This window comes from Euprymna scolopes, chromosome 38, assembly GCF_053919585.1.
Source record: "Euprymna scolopes isolate OS-2025 chromosome 38, ASM5391958v1, whole genome shotgun sequence".
NCBI classification, from domain to species: Eukaryota; Metazoa; Mollusca; class Cephalopoda; order Sepiida; family Sepiolidae; genus Euprymna; species Euprymna scolopes.
Window position 1 is genome coordinate 79,064,664 of NC_136519.1, and position 21,612 is coordinate 79,086,275.

The 21,612-nt window shown below is 35.6% G+C and overlaps 1 protein-coding gene across 1 annotated transcript in view; it reads right to left on the reverse strand.

The window, feature by feature from the left end:
- The window catches only part of LOC145263209 (uncharacterized), a 165,068-nt gene that overhangs the window by 141,386 nt on the left and 2,070 nt on the right, over positions 1-21,612 (reverse strand). Inside the window, exon 2 of the mRNA XM_080120284.1 lies at positions 1,835-1,968. Coding sequence (XP_079976410.1) covers positions 1,835-1,963 — 129 coding nt within the window. The 5' untranslated portion in view covers positions 1,964-1,968. The remainder of the gene's footprint in view (positions 1-1,834; positions 1,969-21,612) is intronic.

Genomic DNA, 21,612 nt, shown 5'->3' on the forward strand with positions numbered 1-21,612 from the left:
TGATTAAAAATGATGATTAAAAATTATGGTAAAAATAATGATTAAAAATGATTATTAAAAATTAAGATACTGGTTTAAAATGATGGTTAAAATGATGATTAAAAATAATTATTAAAACTGATGATTAAAAATGATTATCAAAAATGATGGTTAAAATGATTAAAAACGAGGGTTTAAAATGATGATTAAAAATGATTATTAAAAATGATGATTAAAAATGATTATCAAAAATGATGGTTAAAATGATTAAAAACGAGGGTTTAAAATGATGATTAAAAATGATTATTAAAAATGATGATTAAAAATGATTATCAAAAATGATGGTTAAAATGATTAAAAACGAGGGTTTAAAATGATGATTAAAAATGATGGTTAAAAGTGATGGTTAAAGATGATTATTAAAAATGATGGTTAAAAATGATGATGATCATCATCATGACGTTTCAGTCCATCTTAAGATGTACATCGAAGCATGGCTTGCTTTGAGGACAGTCTATGAGGATGTGTATGATACACGTTGGTGCCACAAGGACACTGAGCATCCTGTACATAGCCCCACTTGTGCAGATTGTTCTGTTTTGGCAATATTTGCTCAGGAAGAGCCTTGTTGTTGTTGTCTAACTCATTCCATCAACACAGATGCTGGTGTTGTTCATCTGAGGCCTGTGGTAGTGGCAGAGCTCTCGCTTAGGGGACAGCCTGTGAGGATGTCTGCACGTCAGTGCCACAGGAACACACACTGATAACCTTTTCTCAGGCCCAGGTGAGTGCTACCCACTCTTTCCAGGGGTGAGGGGTTCAGTGTCTGTTGAAAGGTCTTCTGTCAATGCCTTCTTGTTGTTGTCTGACTAGTTTATTCCATTAATGCACGTGGAAGGATGCTGATATTGTTTGTCAGAGGCTTGTGACAGTGGCAAATCTCTTGTGAGATGGTAGTCGTTGTTGCACCTCTCGGTGTCCAAATAGGGGATGGCGATTGTCGTTCCTGTGTTTGTTATGCTCTGTTTTCACTATCGTCTGTCGACGAATCTGCAATGATGGTTGGTTGGTTGGTTGGTTGGTTGGTTGTTTTGTTTTACGGCATATCAACCCTTTTCAGGTTATTTAATGCCGAATCTGGTGATTTTGAAGAACGATTTTTTGATATAGTGTATTTATTTTTTAAGTCGTATTCTATTTAACCCATAGTTGAGACCCTAACAGGTACTACCACTCCAGGTCAGAGTGGATCTGGGAGCAATGGCAATTAAAGGGTGGCTCCACACTCCCTAAAGACCACAAGTTGGGGCCTCACCACTGGATATAGTTTAAGGTCATATCCAGGACCTGCAATGATGGAATTCCGGACATCCTATAGGCAGATGTCAGGTTTGTTGCTTTCAGGTTGCCGGTAATCATCCTGCGTGTCTTGTTAAGCTTGACATCGACCTTTGATGACACAAAATGTTGGTTCAGCCATGCTTTGTGATGACACCCAGGTGACTTCATCCATGACATCAAACGGGCTGGAAGAAACGTTGCGGTGGTCAACTCCACACCTGCCTCAGGATTATGAAGCAGGTTGCTGAACTGATTCTGAGCCCCTACCTTTATAAGATCAGCCATCAGAACCGTGACTAGCTTGCACTCATAATGAAAACAGCCTTGGTTCATCGTGCCTCGTCAGCCAATGTTCAGAACATGGTGAACTTATTGGAAAAAACTGGCCCAACTGACCCAGCATCATTACTCAACCGGGCCCAGCGAAACACGGGACAACCTATGACGATGACCCTGACGATGACCAAAGTGTAACGCATCGAAACAGTAAATGAAAAAGGATGAAATTGCTTACCATCACATCGAGCCGTGAACATGCTTCTAGTGATCTGGGACTGGTTAAAACATAATCGCAGCGTTCGTACTGAGATTCTTCAAAGTTGTAAAGGTCAAGCTTCGGAATGTCCTTTGGAATTGAAGTCATTTTCACTAATTCAGGAAAAGAAAGTAAGAAATAGAATATCAAAACATATCAATACATGAATTAGAATTAAAAAAACATAGGCGACCCGTGAGTCAAGGAGCCAAACGGTTAAACATTGTTTATGTGGATAAGAAAGTAAGAGATATGGAATCAAAAAAGTCATAATATATGATCAGTGTCGTAACAGTGTAAGACAGGAACTCGTTGTAATTTCGATGTGTAGCAATTCTTTGCTGAAGAAAGAAGTCAGTGAAACGTTATGTAAAAAAGGGAACATTTGAAAGAAACAGAGCAAAAAAAAAGAACATTTTCTGCCAATGGGTGCTAGAATGAAGAATTAGATTAAAGATTCGAAAAAGTTGTCAAAAAACAAATATAGAACAAATAAATGTTATCAAAGGCCAGTATTACATATGTGTGCCGATCATAGCTCGTATGGTCTAGGGATTTATCAGCACCCACATGTAATAAAATTAAAACAAAAGAAAAAGATTTAACGAAAAAGAAATTTATTTAAAAATAAATTAACAAGAAAAAACAAAAGAAAAGATTACCATGTTTGAAGGGCGACAACTTGCTAATAAATTGTCTCCCTTAGATCATAAAGATCGTAATTCTTAATGTATTGTTTTGAAATGTTTTGTTTAGTGTATTTTTATATGTATATGTGTTTCGGTCAACAAACTCAAAGAATAAATAAAAACTTTACCAGAATCCAGACAGCCAGTTCTTCAGTGAGGTTTTTGTTTTTACGGCCTTATGTGGAAACCGGAATTCGGACGTTGGTTGCCTCTTTTTGCATCCCAAAATATGTCATGAACTTGTTTTTACGGCCTTATGTGGAAGCCGGAATTCGGACGTTGGTTGCCTCTTTTGCATCCCAAAATATATCACGAACTTGTTTTTACGGCCTTATGTGGAAGCCGGAATTTGGACGTTGGTTGCCTCTTTTGCATCCCAAAATATATCACGAACTGACTTTACCCACCAATAGCGTTTCTTTTAAATGAGTTTTAAAAGGAACTTCCTGGAACCTTCTAGAGACTCAAAAAAGGAACAAAAAGGCGTTCTACGCCTTTTTATATTTATAGACGCCAATTATTATTTATTTTTACGAATAACGACATTCTAGAACGTCTTTATGTTTTAATTAATATATCAATAAACATATTTATATATTATAAGAAATATTTATATATTTCTTAATCCAATCATAGGAGAGAATATGTTCTCCTATGACAGCCAGATAAGTTACTTTTCTACTTAACTGGATACTTTTTTAGTGTTTTTATTTAAAATAACATGTTTATTCAGCTCGAAAAACATACAGTGTTTACCGATGTATTGGAAAATTTAAAATGGCGCCCGACTCTCTCTTGAACACGGTAAGTTTGGGAAAAGGAATTAAAAATAAGAAACTATATAAAATAGTGTTGGAAACCCACCAAATATATGTCAGTCGATGTCATGGTAACATATTGAGCGAGTTTCTAACAGCATTTTGTCTAGATATTTTTATTTTTAACTCATTTTCTCAAACTTACCGTGTTCAAGAGAGAGAGAGAGAGTCAGGCGCCATTTTAAATTTTCCAATACATCGGTAAACACTGTATGTTTTTTGAGCTGAATAAACATGTTACATTAAATAAAAATACTAAAAAGTATTCAGTTAGGTAGAAAAGTAACTTATCTTGCCTTTGATAGCATTTATTTGTTATATATTTGTTTTTTGACAACTTTTTCGAAACTATGTGTAGAGTAATACAAACCCATAAAACTTGATAAAATGTGATCTTGTTATTTGTATTGAACTATGTAGCACAATATTTCTTTCTGATTATTTATTAGTAATTTTTAGATTGAATTAAAACAGAGGAAATAGACGACCCATGTGACAAATGTTCCAGCGTCGTTTATGTGGATAACAACTAATTGCAGAAAAGAAAGTAAGTAATATGAAACCAGGGAAAAAAAAACACACATGAATTAAAATAGAGGACATAGACGACCCGTGACTCAAAATGAACAATTGAGGAAAAGAAAATAAGAGGTAGAGAATCAAGAAGAAATGCAAAAACATATCTACAGGGTGGAATGATAAAATTGTCGCCCTAGAAAAGACGAGATGTTTCCAGTTCCATTGTACAAATCCTAAGAGCGATAAAAGCCTTCTATCACGCCTGAAATCGACACAATGTTCAGCAAGCAAGATCAGAGATGCACTGCTGTACAGCTCATGCTTTCTACCGATCCAAGTTATGACAACAGGACCATTGCCAGCGCCCTCAAAATGCATCGCTGGATTGCCATGAATAACAGGGACGTGCCCAAGGTGATGAAAACAATGTTTCTGGCCACGGTTATGGTCTTTGGTGTGGCTTTAAGTGAGGGCCACATCATACCACCTCACATCTTTGAAGTCGAAAGTCAACACCAAGTGTACTTGGATGTGTTGAAGAGTGTGGTGATTCCCTGGTGCAATCAGGTGGCAGACCCTGGGTGTGGCAGCAGGACTCGGCGCCGGTCCACAAGTCCAAAGAGACCGAAGCTTGGCTTCAGAAGGAGTGCTACGACTTTGTACCCTTCTCTCACTGGTTCCTCTCCTCTCCTGAACTTAACCCGCTAGACTACTTTGTTCGGTGATATGTCGAGAACATTACCAACATGACCTCCTACACCACCAAAGTCAGCCTGATCACTGCCATACAAGTATTTGCCGAGCTCCTGCCAGTGCTTGTTGAAAAGGCATGCTCCCAGTTTTGGACCCGTATCGAGGCGATGATTGAGGCTGAAGGCGGTTACATTGAACAGATGTCAGCTCTACAACATAATCAAGTTACCTGAATTGATTGTTTTCAATAAAAGTTTGAAAATAAAGTTGTAGTGTTGTTTTGTTTAGGGCGACAACTTTATCGTTCCAACCTGTAATATATATTCTTCTTCGGATATCAGATTTGCTATTGCAGACATTGATGATCATGGCTTTCCATTCCCCCTCTGCGTTCGGCATTTCTAACGAGATCGATAGTCGTATTTCCAGTGACTTTGTTGAGACTTTGTTCGTTGTCTTCCTCTTCTCTTTTTTCCTGCGATTTTTCCTAACATGAAGATTTTTCCAAGCCATCCGCCCACATTAATTTTTTTAAATTTTTTTTATTCAATTTTCACCCCAATAAGGCAAGTGCCACTTTGAAGTAGGGGGTTATTATCGGGGATATAATTTGCAAGGGCATTATGAAGAGAGATAAGTAGAAAGATGATTGTTCACATTACACTTGAACTTCTGCATATCAGTACAATTGGGAAAGCAGTATCTCGGAAAGGAGTTCCAAAAACTTGCAGTTCCGGGGAAGAAACTATTGGAGTAAAAGGCTTTCTTACATCTAAGGATCTCTACTGTAAAGGGGTGGGACTTAGCTGTTTGTCGGGTTTGTCGGGGGTAGTCATGTCGAGGAGGTACAAGTGCTTGCAGTTCGTCAGAGCATTCACCATTAAAGTATTTGTAGAACAGGCAGAGGGATGCAACATTTCATCAATGGGACAGAGGCTGAAGCCTAGATTACAGTTCAGTACCTATCAGGTTGGCGACTCTCTTTTGAACCCTGTCCAGGAGTGAGAGACAAACAGCAGATGCACCAGCCCAAAAGTGACAGCAGTACTCCATACATGGGCGAATGGTGGCCTTATAGAGGTACAGGATATTTTCAGGCGTAAGTAATTTTCTGCCATGGTAGAGAGAGCCCACCTTATTTGCAGCAGCCTTGGCAATGTTCTCAATGTATAACTGCCTGGTATTAAATAGAAATCTGTTGTACTCTGCCTTACGCATGACTTCTTTGTTTGTTTTCCTTTCTGTCTACGAAATTCGTAGAATTCTCCTTAAAAGAGCATATCGCCACTGCTTCCAAACGACTTTCAGCCACCTTCGTTACAGTCCAATTTTTGTGACCGTAAAGGAGAATTGACCATATGTATATTATATATATTATGCTACTGAAACTCTGTAGATTTTGATTGCTTGTTTCTGTGGTGGCGTCACAAACGCATGACGGCGGAAGTGAGGAAGCATAGCTTCGGAAGTCTTTTTACTGAAATACTATGTTCAGCATGTTAAAAATATACCTTTTGTTGTAAAAATCTAATAGAAAAATATCTCAAGAAGTTGGTGGGGACCGGATATATTTATGGACACATAAATGGTAAAATTGCCTTCCCGCTAACGAAACACATGTAATGGGAAAAAATCCAGGAAATAAACGAAGGTTATAAAAAAAGAAAACATGAGTCTTTGAATTTTCAACAAAATTTTGCACTATATATATATATATATATATATATATATATATATATATAAATATAACACAGAAATTACATAATTGTCGATGCAATAATTTATTTCAACCTTATAATATTTTCAAGCATCTAAACTAGACAATTACATTTTTGATACATGTATTTGAGTATCAAAAATGTAATTATCTAGTTTTGATGCTTGAAATAACCATAAGGTTGAAATAAATTATTGCATCGACAATTATGTAATTTCCGTGTTATATTTTTATGTTATTGCTCTGCTTACCACATTGAGCTCTCATACCCGGATTTCCTCCTGGAATTATTCCATTATAACACTATATATATATATATATACACACACACACACCTATTATCTATCACTGCTTAGCCAAAACAACTGCCAACAACTTTCCTCACTCCCTATCTGTGGCTAAAGCTAAGCCGAAATTCCATGAGCAGAGTTTCTTTCCTAGAACTGTCCGTCTATGGAATGCAATACCGTTTGTCTACTTCCCGGCTGACTATAACATGGTCGGCTTCAAGTCTGATGTGAATAAATTCCTATTGGGTCGTCTATTTAGATAATCTAACACTAGCCAACTTCCACCGTGACTGATATTGTCTCACCATTTACGTAATACTTAATCCTTATCCTTGAGTGACATCCGGGCCTTGATATTTGGTGACCTTACAAGTAAAAAAAAAACAAATCTATGAAGCTATAAAACTGTTGATCTCGATTTTTTTCTCCATGTAAAATCACTAAGGAATGAGTTAATCTAATAGAACATATGGACGAGAGAGAATATCCTTATGGCGTCACAAAGGATGATGTCACAAGGGGATGTTGTCTGAAGACTTCAGGAAGAGAATGTTTATGACATCATAAATGATGAAGTATGTCATAGTCCTTGGCAGTAGCACAAAGAAAGACGGAGACGATAATGTTAGATATCATTCTACAAGACAGAAAGACAAACATCTGGATCCGCCAACAAACAAGAGTTATTGACATCAACACTGCCATCAAAACATCCAAACACAGATAGGCAGGGCACGTAACCAGACAACATAACAACAGATAGTCAATCTGGATAACAGAATAGACACCTCGGGAAGACCAAGAACGAGATGGAGGGACGACCTGATACAACACATGAGTCTCACATGGCAGCAGATAGCTAGGGACAGAGTTAGATGCCTAAAGTCCAGGGAGGGTTTCCTCGGTGAGTTATAAAACCGTTATTGATTGATTGATTGATGGATGGATGGAAATGATGAAGTAAGAAAAAAAATGATCCATTAAAACAGACAACATAGATGACCCGTGATTCGAATGGTTGTGAGTTGTCTCCGTAAACAATGACACATTGACCTTTGTTTTGTCTTTATATACAATGGATGACGTCACAAAGGGATGACGCCATCCAATAAATCAGAAATGCAATTATACCGAAAAAAAAATCAATAAAAACTCGACATATGCCACTTAGACCACCTAAGTATTGTTATAATATCTGTGGTCTGGTCTATAAACCTACAACTGATTTGACACGACACTCAAAAGGTGAATAATATAGCACCTCTGCAAGAAACAGCAAATACTAGTAAGTTCCACTGCCACATCTGTGAACGATTATGCGAGAGTGTTTGGCGGAAGAGCCATCTACATGCACATTGATGCCCGACATCAATCTGAAGAGATGGCATGCTTCTGTCAAGAAGTAGCAAAATATATATATATATATATATATTAGTGTTGGGACGGTTAATCGGAATCGGAATCAGGAATCAGAAAAATCAGAAGATTTTGGGGTATCGGAATCAATATTGGAATCGGAAAAATTGATGCCTATTTTCCGATGCCAAAACGATTCCTTTAATTGTCTTTTTTTATTTGACTTTGTTTAAAGTAAAATCTTTCATTGCTGGTAATAATGATAAATTAGTAAATATTCAATGATTTTAAAATACAAATAAATCTAAAATCAATAGATCATCCTCCACACGTGTATTTTGATGTTTAGGAAAATATCTGCATATTTAACATGTGTTATTTTGAAAATCGGGAAAGGGCATTCTTCTAGGTAAATAATTAGAGATTTATAGAGAATCAGAATCAGTAATCATATCTGAATCGGGAATTTAGCATGGAATCGGTAATTGTATCGGAATCGGGAAAAATATTGGAATCGTCCCATCACTAATATATATATATATATATATATATATATATATATATATATATATATATGATGAAAGTAATGGAAATAGTATTCCGACAAAATAGAGAAAATAAAAAGGAACAAACCGTATTATGTGTTCATCAATGTTTCGTCTTTATTTCGAGACTTCCTCTGGATGAATGAGATTAAGAAAACAAAAAATATACCAGTATATATATATATATACTAGCAAAAGTATCCGTCGTTGACTGGGTTCAAAAACAGCCTACACAAAATAGACTCTGATTTATGAAAGTATGATAGGTTATGAAAAGGAAGGATTGTAATGAGATAGCTTTGAATTTGGGGGTATCAAAACCAAAGCAAAATATGATGAAAGTAAAAATAAAATACATAAACCCCATAATTAATTATACCATACCTGTTCACACTGAAACACTTATCACAATATTCTGTGGATCTATATTAAAAAACCTTGTTAAATTTTGTGACATATTTCCATTCTTTGGAGGTTAGGCGCGAACGAACATCCCATAATTTTATTATACCATATTTCTTCAAACTGAAACATAATTATCAAAGTATACTTAGGCATATAGATATGAAAAGTCTTTATTAAAGTTTGTGCCTATTTCCATTCGATGGAGGCCAGGCGCGAACGCAGATCCCACAATTTTATCATACCATCCCTATTTAAGTTAAAAAATACTTATCAAAGTATTCTTATGTACATCTATATCAAAAACACTTGTAAACGTTTTTTTTAATTTTTTGATTTTTTATTTCCATACTTTGTGGGTCAGGCACGAACGCAGATCCCACAATTTTAATGAACCACCATTCTGCCAGATCAAACATACCCATTCCTGTGTCTTGATACATCTTCTATCATTGTATGTAATCAGTTTTTTTAAAATAGTCAACCATATAGGAGCCTATTCGTGACCACACACACACACACACACACACACACATTCAGCTTTATATATATATATATATATATTTATATATATATATATATATATATATATATATATCATTAATTACAATAGATGTTTTCTGGTTTTGATCTTTTCCAACTTCCTAATAATGGAATTAATTTATCCCTGATTATTAATCCAGAAGGATTAGAAGGTAGTCGGACTTATGACAAATATGGCGATTACATCAGCCATTTCCTATCAGAATTAATAGACAAAAATGTCTATTTAATTCAGTGATATATGCTTAAGAGAAAAATTATGTGTGTATATATATATTGTATATATGTATACACGGTCACCATTGGCCTTTACGAGGATGATGGCCTTATGGTCATTAAAAATTCCAACAGCCCAAAATGTGAAAATGTAAAAAAAAAAAAAGATCCTTAGAGAATCTAAAAGAATTAACCTTAAAGTTGATATTAACTCTAATATTAAAGTAGTACATTTTCTAGATGTAATTTTTCACCTAAATTGTTGGGATTTTCCCAACTATAGACGGTAACAAAAATAATGTGACGTCAACAAGACGAAAGAAACACAACACAAATGAAAATTGGTATAAAGGAACTTCTCTTGATAGGAAAGAGGAGGAAGAAAGCATGTTTTCTTGTAAAAACAGTCGCGTTTTGCGAAACTTATCTGTAGGGATTTGTCCTTTTAACGATGTTAAAATGGGGTTCTAGGTTTATTCGTGTTTTCTTTTTTGAGATATTTCATGTTGAGGATTTTGGGATTTGTGGAACAGGTCAGCATACTTGGTTAGAGCAGAACAGAGAGGGAAATTAAGAGAGGAAAGACGGGAAAATTTTTTTTTTTTTTTTGTAGCACATGATAAGGTAAAGCCGTAACAATTACCCACTAGTATGGAATCAAGAGACCCCATCAGAGACTACTGCATGGTCCAGAATCCATTCACCAAATGGCAATACAGCAGCCCCAGTACTTTGCACCTGCTGATAGGACAGCCTCCTTAGTGGTTATTCCAAGGTTCGGTCCCACTTTATCAACTAAGCTCCAGGAGGTTAACATCAGCCCAGATGAAAACGTTTACCTCCAGCACCCTTACTAGTGACATGGCCGCAAGAATAGACATAGAGACAGAAAATTTCCGACATCTCAGACTACGTGTTAATGAAGTACTACCGACCTGGGAAGCAGCTTTTCTTCACCCTTTGTCAGAAACATCACCCATTAGAAATGAGGACTGAGGGACAAAAGAAAAGGAGAAGCGAGAGTTACTGGAGCTACCGATAACACATCCACTGCATTATCTACTCTCATTAAAAAAAAAAAAAAAATGGTAAGAGGGACTTATTTATATCTACTTAGTAAGTCCTTTGCCCATTCCCAGTTTAGAATAGAATTTGAAGATAGTCTCCCTTCCCATATCAATCCGTGGAAGTTTTTTTTTTTTTTTGCTTTAGGTACCTCACGATAGAACCTTCGAGATTCACCTTATAATTACGTTGCAATAATGCAACTTGTGAAGTCGGCTTATGTTTTTAGATTGGGAGATCTTATTTAAAGGCTGGTTTAGGGTAATACCCTAAGGCGTATTTAACAAATAAGTTTAAAACGCGAGTAATAAAACATGCTAATATTTTGCTTCGGGAAGTGTTATGGAGCTTCTCCGGCATCCAACTATTGTGCCAAATATCGCCAATTGTCGTAGAGGATCCACTTCTCATCATACGTTACAATCCGCTCGAATAATGGGTCGTTTTTATTGCACAGAAGGAACATAGAAGACACCTTATCATGCGGCAACCTTTTTTTACTTCCCTATTTGCTTTAAATGACGAACAAGTGTTGAGTGGTCTATGTCGAGTTCAACAGCAACTTCTTGTGTGGTTTTGTGAGGATTGGCTTCAATTAAGGCTTTCAAACGTTCGTTATCAACTGCAGTCAGCAGGCCACAACCGTCTTCATCTTTGAGGCTCTCGTCACAATTGCAAAATTTCTTGAACTATTTGTCAAGAACTTTGCGGCAAATTCTACCTGTGCGACGAAAGCCATCAACTCCCCGTATTCCCTCCTATAACAGACAACACACTATGCAACATGCAAATATCTGTGCGTGAGGTCGCCAAGCTAATCAACAACTTTGACTCCAGTAAAGCAACTGGTCCTGACGGTATTTCAATTATAGTGTTAAAAAAATTACAACCAGAACTTGCCCCCATACTTACCAAACTGTTTAAGCGTTGCCTTAAGGAGAAGTGCTTCCCAACACCTTGGAAACCTCATCAGTATGCCCTGTATTTAAGAATTCAGGTGATAAGTCATCTCCCTCTCAGTACAGACCAATAGTCTCCTGTGTGTCATGAGTAAGTTGCTGGAATCCACAATAAATAGAGAAGTAGTCAACCACCTCAGCAGAAATAACCTTCTTAGCGACAATCGCCACAATGTTGCATCACTGTGTCTGTTTTACAAATATTTTAATGGAATATGTTCTGATGAACTCGTTTCACTTGTACCCCCTCGACGTACATATCCCCGACAAACCCGCTTAGCAATAAGATCTCACCCCTTCACTGTTGATGTCCCTAAACGCCATAAAGCTTTCTATTCTAATAGTTTCTTCCCTCGAACAGCTAGACTTTGAAATTCCCTTCCTGCTGCCTGCTTCCCTGACTGTACTGATATGCAGAAGTTTAAATGTAGCATAAACAAATATCTTGTTAATCTTTCCTAGACATGGCCCCAAATAGTAATCCTTACGTCCAAGTGGCGATGAGACGTTGCGAGCCTATCTTTGTTTTATCGTTATTTCCATGGCAGGTGCTCGTCTGAGCTCCAATCTCTCGTCCCCCCTCGCCAATCTTTCATGAGAAATACCTGTCTGGCTGAAACTACTGTCAATAATTTTCCCCACTCTTTATCTGTGCCTAAATCCAAACATAGATTCCATGAGCAGAGCTTTTTTCTAAGAAGTGCACGCCTGTGGAACTTTCTTCCATTTGCCTATTTCCTACCTGACTACAATTTGGATGTCTTCAAGTCCAACATAAACAAATTCCTGACAAACCACCCCCTTAAGTAAGACACTCTATCAAATCTCCAATACTAACGATTACTACAATACTATCTCATTGATTACTGTACACGCAATAACCCTTATCCTTGAGTGGCCTCCGGACCTTGATAAGTGATGACCTCCATGTAAAAAAAAAAGGAGAGGGTGAACATGAGTAAAAAAAATAAAACAAAATAAAAATATCCTCCATAAAATTTTTAACAAAAATACTGTCAAACTAAGTTATAATTTATAGTGATAATCTTGAAAAAAATTAATAGAATGCCCAGCTAAAACTACTAAGGGAAACTCGAATGTTAATAAATATTATATTGGCATGGCCGACAACACCTTCAAAGAGAGATTTTACGGTCATAAATCTTCTTTCAATAATCCCAAATATGAAAATCGAACATCACTCGCCACATACTAGTTAAATTTTAAAGAGCAAAACCAGTCCTTTTTAGGAAGAAATAAACAAAATAAAAGTTCATCCCTTACTTAATTAAATCATTTCTTTCTGATAGGTTCATAAGAGTAGTAGTTGAGGGGCAAAAATCAGAAGCTCACAGTATTAATGCCAGTGTCCCTCAGGGGTCCATCCTGGGTCCAACTCTTTTCCTGATCTATATTAATGATCTTCCAAATCACATCCTTACATCATTTGTAGACATTTATGCTGACGACACTACCATTTATGGTAGCACATCTAAGACAGTAAACAACCAAGTTCTCTCCGTTTCTCTCTCCTCTGATCTTGAGCACGTAGTACAATGGGGAAAGGGGTGGCTGGTTACTTTTAATGCATCTAAAACCAAGCTTCTCTCTTTACATCATACACATTCTGATTCACATCTGGCATCAATTTAAATGAATGGCTCTCGTCTTCAGGAGGCCTCAAGTTTTGACAAGCTTCTGGGCTTGACCATTACTCCTGATCTTAAATGGAACACGTACATTAAATCTGTTGCCAAGGCCGCTGGAAAAATGGTGGGATCTTTCTATCGATCCAGTAGATATCTTACTGCTGATGCAATTCTCTATCTATATAAGAGCCAGGTACGTCCAATGATGGAATACTGTTGCCACATCTGGGCAGGAGCTGCTAGAAAGGACTTGTCATGCCTTGATAGGGTTCAAAATAGACTTCGTAGCCTTGTAGGAGATGTCCTTTTCTCTTCCCTGCAACCTCTATCTCACAGAAGAGATGTTGCGAGTTTGTCTCTGATGTATCGTTATTTTCATGGAAAGTGTTCGACTGAGCTTCAGTCTATGGTCCCCTCTCGCCTAACTTTCACAAGAAACACTCATCTAGCTGAAAACACTATCAATAATTCCCCCCACTCTTTATCTGTGCCTAAATCTAAACGTAGATTCCATGCACAAAGCTTCTTTCTTAGAACTGCACGCCTGTGGAATTGTCTTCCGTTTTCTTGCTCTCCGGCTGAGTATAATATGGTTGTGTTCAAGTCTAATGTAAATAAGTTCTTGATGAGCCGTTCCATATAAGTTATCAAATTTACCGAATGTTCATTACTAATGATTACTATATTGTCCAATTTCTACTGTACACTCTTTAACCCTTATCCTTGAGTGGCCTCTTCGCCTTGATAATGTGGTGATGCCTGTTTAAAAAAAAAAAACTTTAGCAAAGAGATAGAAAAGTGTAAAATACATTAGGATAAAAAGTCCATCTCCACAAGGAGAATTAATTATTGGGTGTGCACGCGTTAAATGTCCACGTGGACAGCCTCGATGATAATTGTTTACAGCATGCTGACTTCAGGTCGACTGATTCGTTTGGGTGCAAAATGCCCTTTTTATAGCTCTAAACCGGCTCCATGAATGCTGTCTAAAAAAAACATTTTTGAAGTTTGTTTTCTTCATAATCCGATTGGATGAAAAAAACATCTATGTGACGTAAGATGCTTTGGACTACATCCGCATGAACAGGCAGAGTTTAGTTTATATGCGCACCAAATGATGTTTACACATCTGCGCGTGTGCAACTTGGTTTTACAGTTGGGGCTGCATGCCATTATTCTGTTTGAGTAGACGCAATGTGATGGTGACAAGGCTACAGTAACCTAACACTAGTTGTAAAATGCGACAGTTTAAGATAAACTAGCACCTACAAATCCCTCAACTCATCCTGCTACCTGTGTTTGAGTGAAAAACTGTTTATTACCAGATTCAAAGATAGAGATAAGCTCCTAAATAAAAATAACGAAACCTCAATTATATGCACATTTTTAGCCATTTTAATTCCCTTTTATAAAAGTTGTTTGAACGATTTTTTTTATCTTACATACACTTTATTTTGGCACACACAACGCCGAGTCAAACACAAAATCAAGTATACTCAACATCAAGTACACTCAACATCAAGTACACTCAACATCATCTTAGCATCAACCCTGTGAACTCGGAGTATGAGAAATTCCGATATACACAGAACAAAATCACTGAAAAAACAAAAATACCCTAACTAAGAGTAAGGATAATGAATAAACGTTAGATAAAATGATGGTTAAAATTATTACGAACTTGCCAGGATTTGAACCTGGAATCTTCCAATCCATAGTCAGATACATATTCCATTGCGCCACAAGTCTGTTCATGTGCCGAAAATTGTTACTGTGACTGTATACAGTTGTTACTGTGACTGTATACAGTTGTTACTGTGACTGTATACAGTTGTTACTGTGACTGTATGCAGTTGTTACTGTGACTGTATACAGTTGTTACTGTGACTGTAAAGTTGTTACTGTGACTGTATGCAGTTGTTACTGTGACTGTATGCAGTTGTTACTGTGACTGTATACAGTTGTTACTGTGACTGTATACAGTTGTTACTGTGACTGTATGCAGTTGTTACTGTGACTGTAAAGTTGTTACTGTGACTGTATGCAGTTGTTACTGTGACTGTAAAGTTGTTACTGTGACTGTATACAGTTGTTACTGTGACTGTAAAGTTGTTACTGTGACTGTATGCAGTTGTTACTGTGACTGTATGCAGTTGTTACTGTGACTGTAAAGTTGTTACTGTGACTGTATACAGTTGTTACTGTGACTGTATACAGTTGTTACTGTGACTGTATACAGTTGTTACTGTATACAGTTGTGACTGTATAAGTTGTTACTGTGACTGTTGACATGGGCATGTAACTTTTCAACAATTGCACGAAACGGACCAAAAATCCTTATTTCGGGCTTTTCGTGTGACTCGGCATTGTTCATTACGAACCATATATAGATAAAGACAATCTAGGGACTTACACCTTTTAGAGAAAAAAAGAATTTTTCAATTTAGTGCATCCGTTTGAAAGTTTTATTAGTATATATACACACACAGACATAAATAAATAAACATTTAGAATTTTATTGATAGTATAGATTATATAAATAGGTTGCAAATTAATCCTTAAAACACATATTTCTACCCAATCTTCATTTAAAACTCTAACCATCCCATATGCCTTCTTCTATCTTTTGCTTTTTATTTTTTATTCTGAGTTATAAACTTTCTTTACCCTTGGTAGTTATTTCCCTTAGCTTTATTACTCTTAATATCCAATGATTTCCCAACTATTAAATCTCTGCTATGATTTTTTACCTGCTTGTTACCATTAATTTTTTAACTATCACTTTAATTTGCTATCATTTTGTTTTTTCTTTTGCAAAGGAGTCACTACTTATCAAGACCCGGAGGCCACTCGAGGATAAGGGTTAATGGGTATACATCAGTTATGAGATTATAGCGTAGTAATCATAAGTAGTGGATCTTAATTTTTAATTCTACTCTTATTAAAATATAAATGTGTTTTTGTTATTTTTAATATGATCTATTATGATCTATTATAATCTATTATAATCTATTATAATCTATATTTTATATTTAACTCCTATATCCACGGGTGAATCCAGTTTTTATTGTTACTTATTTTATAGGTTTTCACCACTATTTTGCTTCTATACTTTTTACTCTTTATCATATCTTTTATTTTGTTATTCTAATTATATTTACATTCTAGGTGATTTTCTATCTTGAATTTGATATACTTTTTTATTACTTTCTAAATATTTATCAGTTTTTATAACCTTTCATTGTGACTCTACTACTTGATTATTTTCATTTTTTATTTATTCACCATTTCTATTTCTTCATTCTGATTGTTGATTTAACTAATGATGGCTGCCATTAATATGATAGACACAGTTATTCTCATTTTTATTTTTCATTATAATTAATGTTCTTCTTCTCTTTCTCCTTCTTTTCTTCTTCTTCTTCTCCTCCTCCTCCTTATTATTATTATTATTATTGGCTCACAAGGAGCTTCCACACAGGTTATAAAGAATCTCTCCTTGGAAACAACCTGTGATGTTCTCTGGAAGCTGAGTGATAATAAGTCTCGTTTTCCAGTGCTCTCCACCTCTTCTGATAACATTTGCAAATGAATTTGCATCATTGCAACAGTCGCTTACCACCGATTTCTCGCTAGCAGCGGTCATTTATCTCCACTGGAATTTGAGTGGCAATAAGCCTCCCCAAGGTGCCAGTTTTCTTCGCACTTGCCATCGAAGGTCTGGTCAGTGCTCTCTCTCCTCAGTCTTCCCATCCTCCTTGACCCTTCTTGCTTATTTGGTATCATTCTTTTGTGAGGGATGGGGCGGTGATTGTGTATGGGAGAGGATGGGGGAAAGGGTGGGGAAGGGGGATAGAGAACTTATAGAAATGTATCTTCCATGTTCTTGGTTCCATGCAATGCTTCTTTGTGTTTTGCCTCTGCAGCAGTTTGTCTGGCCCGTGTATGTGGCTCATGTGCATTAGTTTCCGCATTCAAGGGTTTTCCTTGATATTTCAGCTGTTTTCATTATTGTTATTCGTTGTATCTTTCCAGTCATTCCTTTGATTACAATTTCTCCTATTCTTTTTTCAAAGTTTTTCGGGATTGGTCTTAGTGCTCCTATTATTATACGTACTATCTTGATTTTTTTTCATCATCATCATCATCATCATCACCACCACCACCACCACCACCACCACCACCACCACCACCACCATCATCATCATCATCATCATCATCATCATCATCATCATCACCACCACCACCACCATCATCATCATCATCATCATCATCATCATCATCATCATCACCACCACCACCACCACCACCATCATCATCATCATCATCATCATCATCATCATCATCACCACCACCACCACCATCATCATCATCATCATCATCATCATCATCACCACCACCACCACCACCACCACCACCACCACCACCATCATCATCATCATCATCATCATCATCATCATCACCACCACCACCGCCGCCATCATCATCATCATCCATATTCTTTTCAGTTCTGTGTTTTGTTCCGTTTTTTTCTTTTTCTTTGATATTTGTCCTGTGCTCAGATGGAACAGCAAAGTTTACGATTTTGCAGGACTTTTCTTTCTTGCTAATTATTCCGACATCCGGGTTTTCTTGCTTGGATGACTTTATCCGTTTGTATGTCTATGACCCATAGGATTTTGTGATTCTTGATTTCAATTACTGTGGCCCGTGTGTATTAGTCTCCGCATTCAAGTATTTTCCTTAATATTTCAGCTGTTGTTGTTGTTGTTGTTGTTCTTCTTCTTCTTCTTCTTCTTCTTCTTCTCCAACCAGCAATGTGGCACCAATCACCCATTACGGATTAAATAGTCTAATAATCTATTACTGTTTGTCATGTCTTTATTATTGCTAATACATGTGTATGTCGGGTTGTGTGCATATTTGTGTTTACGTGTAAATAAATGAATGTACTGTAGGGGAATTTAGGCAAATAACACCAGTTCCTATAGACACAGGGGAGTGTCTTCCCTTGACACATGCAGGAGAACAAGTTTGAGCATCGAGAAAGGAAACCACGTTAACACCCCATGGGCATAACGCCCACCGGAGAGACACAGAGATGATCCTGCCTTAATAGAAAATGTAAGGTTTTACTCGGATGAGAATATTGTCCCACTGTGAGACAAAGTAGAACTTTAACCACTTCTAAGTGAGTACCAAATTATAGTTGTTCTGTATTTGTGATGTTATATGACATTCATGTTTGTCAATTTGTAATAAAAATGTGTATTTATGTACTCATGAAAATATTTTTGGGGAAGGATTAGATATATTCAAATTTATTAAGATATAAATTAAATGAATAAATATCGAATTTGATATAACTGAAAAAGTCAGCATTAATTTCAAAACAAAAGATATAATTAAAAAAATAAAAATATAATATATATTTATATCATATTATGCTTCGCTTCTAATCACTCTCTCTAATCATTTCCCCAAAATATCTTTTTACCCTCCCCCTTCTTTAACTGAAATTTAACTTTTGTAATTAAATTTAAATCCATAAGATCATTAACCTTGCTTTGCGCCAGTTATAACGAAATATATTTTCTCTCCTCTTAAACTGAAAATTGTCTTGAACCCCTTTTTAATTTTTGAATTTATAAATCTTCTTGCCTGATGAGGTCAATTATGATTGAAATGGTCTGCACATCGAAGCAAGATATGACTGTATTTACATAAAGAATAATAAAAAAATATATAATTTGCTCTGTTTGATTGAGCACTATCAACGACTCTTGTTGAAATTCAATTATTCTTCATTTTTGGATATCTTTCTACCTGGCATATATATATATATATATATATATATATATATATATATATATATATATATATATATATATATATATTTAGTAATGTGATTGATAATTTAAAATTTAAATATCAAATTATAATTAAATTAAAAATCCGTTTCATAAGAAGGAACAACAACAAAATCAATTATTTGTACGATCGTTTCGGAAAACAGTGTTTTTATTGTGGTAGACATCAAGTTACGGACAATAATTATTACATATAGTTTTTTAATAAACAAGGTTTCCTCATCAGCAAATTGTGAAGGGTTTTATTAAATTTAAATTTAAAAGACACCATAAATAAACCTAGCATTAAAAGTAAGGCAGATGTATCTGGAAAAAATTAAAATAAAGGTCCGGATTTAAAATTGATAAGAAAATTAATATGGGTTAGAGATAGAAAAGAAATAGAGTAAAATATAAATTTGGTTTAAGTACAATATTATACATACACACATACACAAATATATACATGCATATATATGAAAAAATATGCACATATATACATATACATAGATATACAGATATATACATAAAAATACAGGTACAAATATTTACCTTTTAATTTTTCGCCTTTTGAAATCAGGAACTATGGTTAAAGTACTCATATAGATGTTTGCTATAGCTTTTCACCTTATCGAATGATAAATTTTCAAAAAGGACGCCCATGCAATAATTTATTTCCGTTAGCATACTTTTGATTTAAAGACGCCACGGTTTATAATTCGAAAGAAATTGTAAGTTAATGTTCTTTGTATAATTACATAATGTAAGGGGGATAATTAGTCATATTTTCTTTAATTAAAGGGTGCAAGAGGGATAATTAGTCTAACTTAATTTATTACAGAAAAAAAGAATTGTAATCTATTTTTACTAATAAGTAATTTTTAATGATTTAAGGTGGTTTATATTTATTAAATTTAAACCAACGTTTATGACTGCATGTGAAAATTAGTTTCTGTCTTGAATTAAATAGGGTGGTTGCATTTTTTATATCTTCATATTTCAAAATTTTTAGGGTCTCTTTTGTACATAGTGCACAGAATTTATCTCCTGGTTTATATGGTTTGCAAGATTCAATTACTCGCCATTTCAAGTTGAAAGAAATATTGCTATTTTTGAGTTGCCAAATATAGTTGGATAGAGTAGTTTGGTATATATATATTTCATTTAATTTTTGTAATTAAATTTAAATCCATAAGATCATTACCCTTACATTCAGTCATGACAAAATATATTTTATATACTAGCATTTCAGCCCGGCGTGTATTCAACTGAAATTTCTAAGTCAAAACAAGAGGGGACGTAGGTATAGGTAGATGAGAATCCTATAGACCAAGGCATCTCAGATTGTATTCAATTGAAAATTTCTAAGTCAAAACAAGAGGGGACGCAGGTATAGGTAGATGAGAATCCTATAGACCAAGGCATCTCAGATTGTATTCAATTGAAAATTTCTAAGTCAAAACAAGAGGGGACGCAGGTATAGGTAGATGAGAATCCTATAGACCAAGGCAAGTCAACGTGCATTCAATTGAAAATTTCTAAGTCCAAACAAGAGGGGACGTAGGTATAGGTGGATGAGAATCCTATAGACCAAGGCATCTCAGATTGTATTCAATTGAAAATTTCTAAGTCCAAACAAGAGGGGATGTAGGTATAGGTAGATGACAATCCTATAGACCAAGGCATCTCAGATTGTATTAAAAAAAAAAAAAAAAAAAAATTGGTAGTAGGAAGGCAGTCTCGAACCCGTAACATGAAGGAGGAAAAGAACGGGAAAAAACCTGACGTCTTTGCCGTTACGACCACCTCCAAACCGAAAGTGACTTATGTTTAAATTAAGGCTAGATAATCGAAAGTAGAGGATGACTTTAAAAAATATCGGCGAAAAAAGCGACCCCCCCCCTCGTAGAAAAGTGCCTAGTTGAAGGTGAAGATATTAATGTTTTTAGCCAATTTTTCGATGTTTGTCATCTGAAAGGTCTAACTTCAAAACGATACTGATCTTGGTAAAATCCGTCACCTCTGTCGAAAGTTTTAGGCAGACATGCAAACATACATACATACATTTATATATTGGTAACTAAAAATTTTCAACCCAAACCAATTAAAAAGCTTGCCCTATCTCTGAATACCCTTTATGTAAAATTTCAAGTGTTTAAACCAGAAATTGTCTGAGTAATTTGGTAGAGACCGCAGAGGTCAAATTTTTTTTAACTTTGACCCCTATTATGACCCCTTAATATTTATTGTTTTGGGATCAAATCAAGTTATTAAGTTAGATCCATATCCAAGAAACCTGTATCTAAAATTTCAAGTGTTTAGACCCAAAAATGTCAGAGGAGTTTGGTAGAGTTCCAAAATCGTTGAACTTTGGCCCCTTAACAGCCGAATTTCTGGCCGAAAACCGATCACAAAGATTTTCCCAAATCTCAGTGTCCTGTATATCA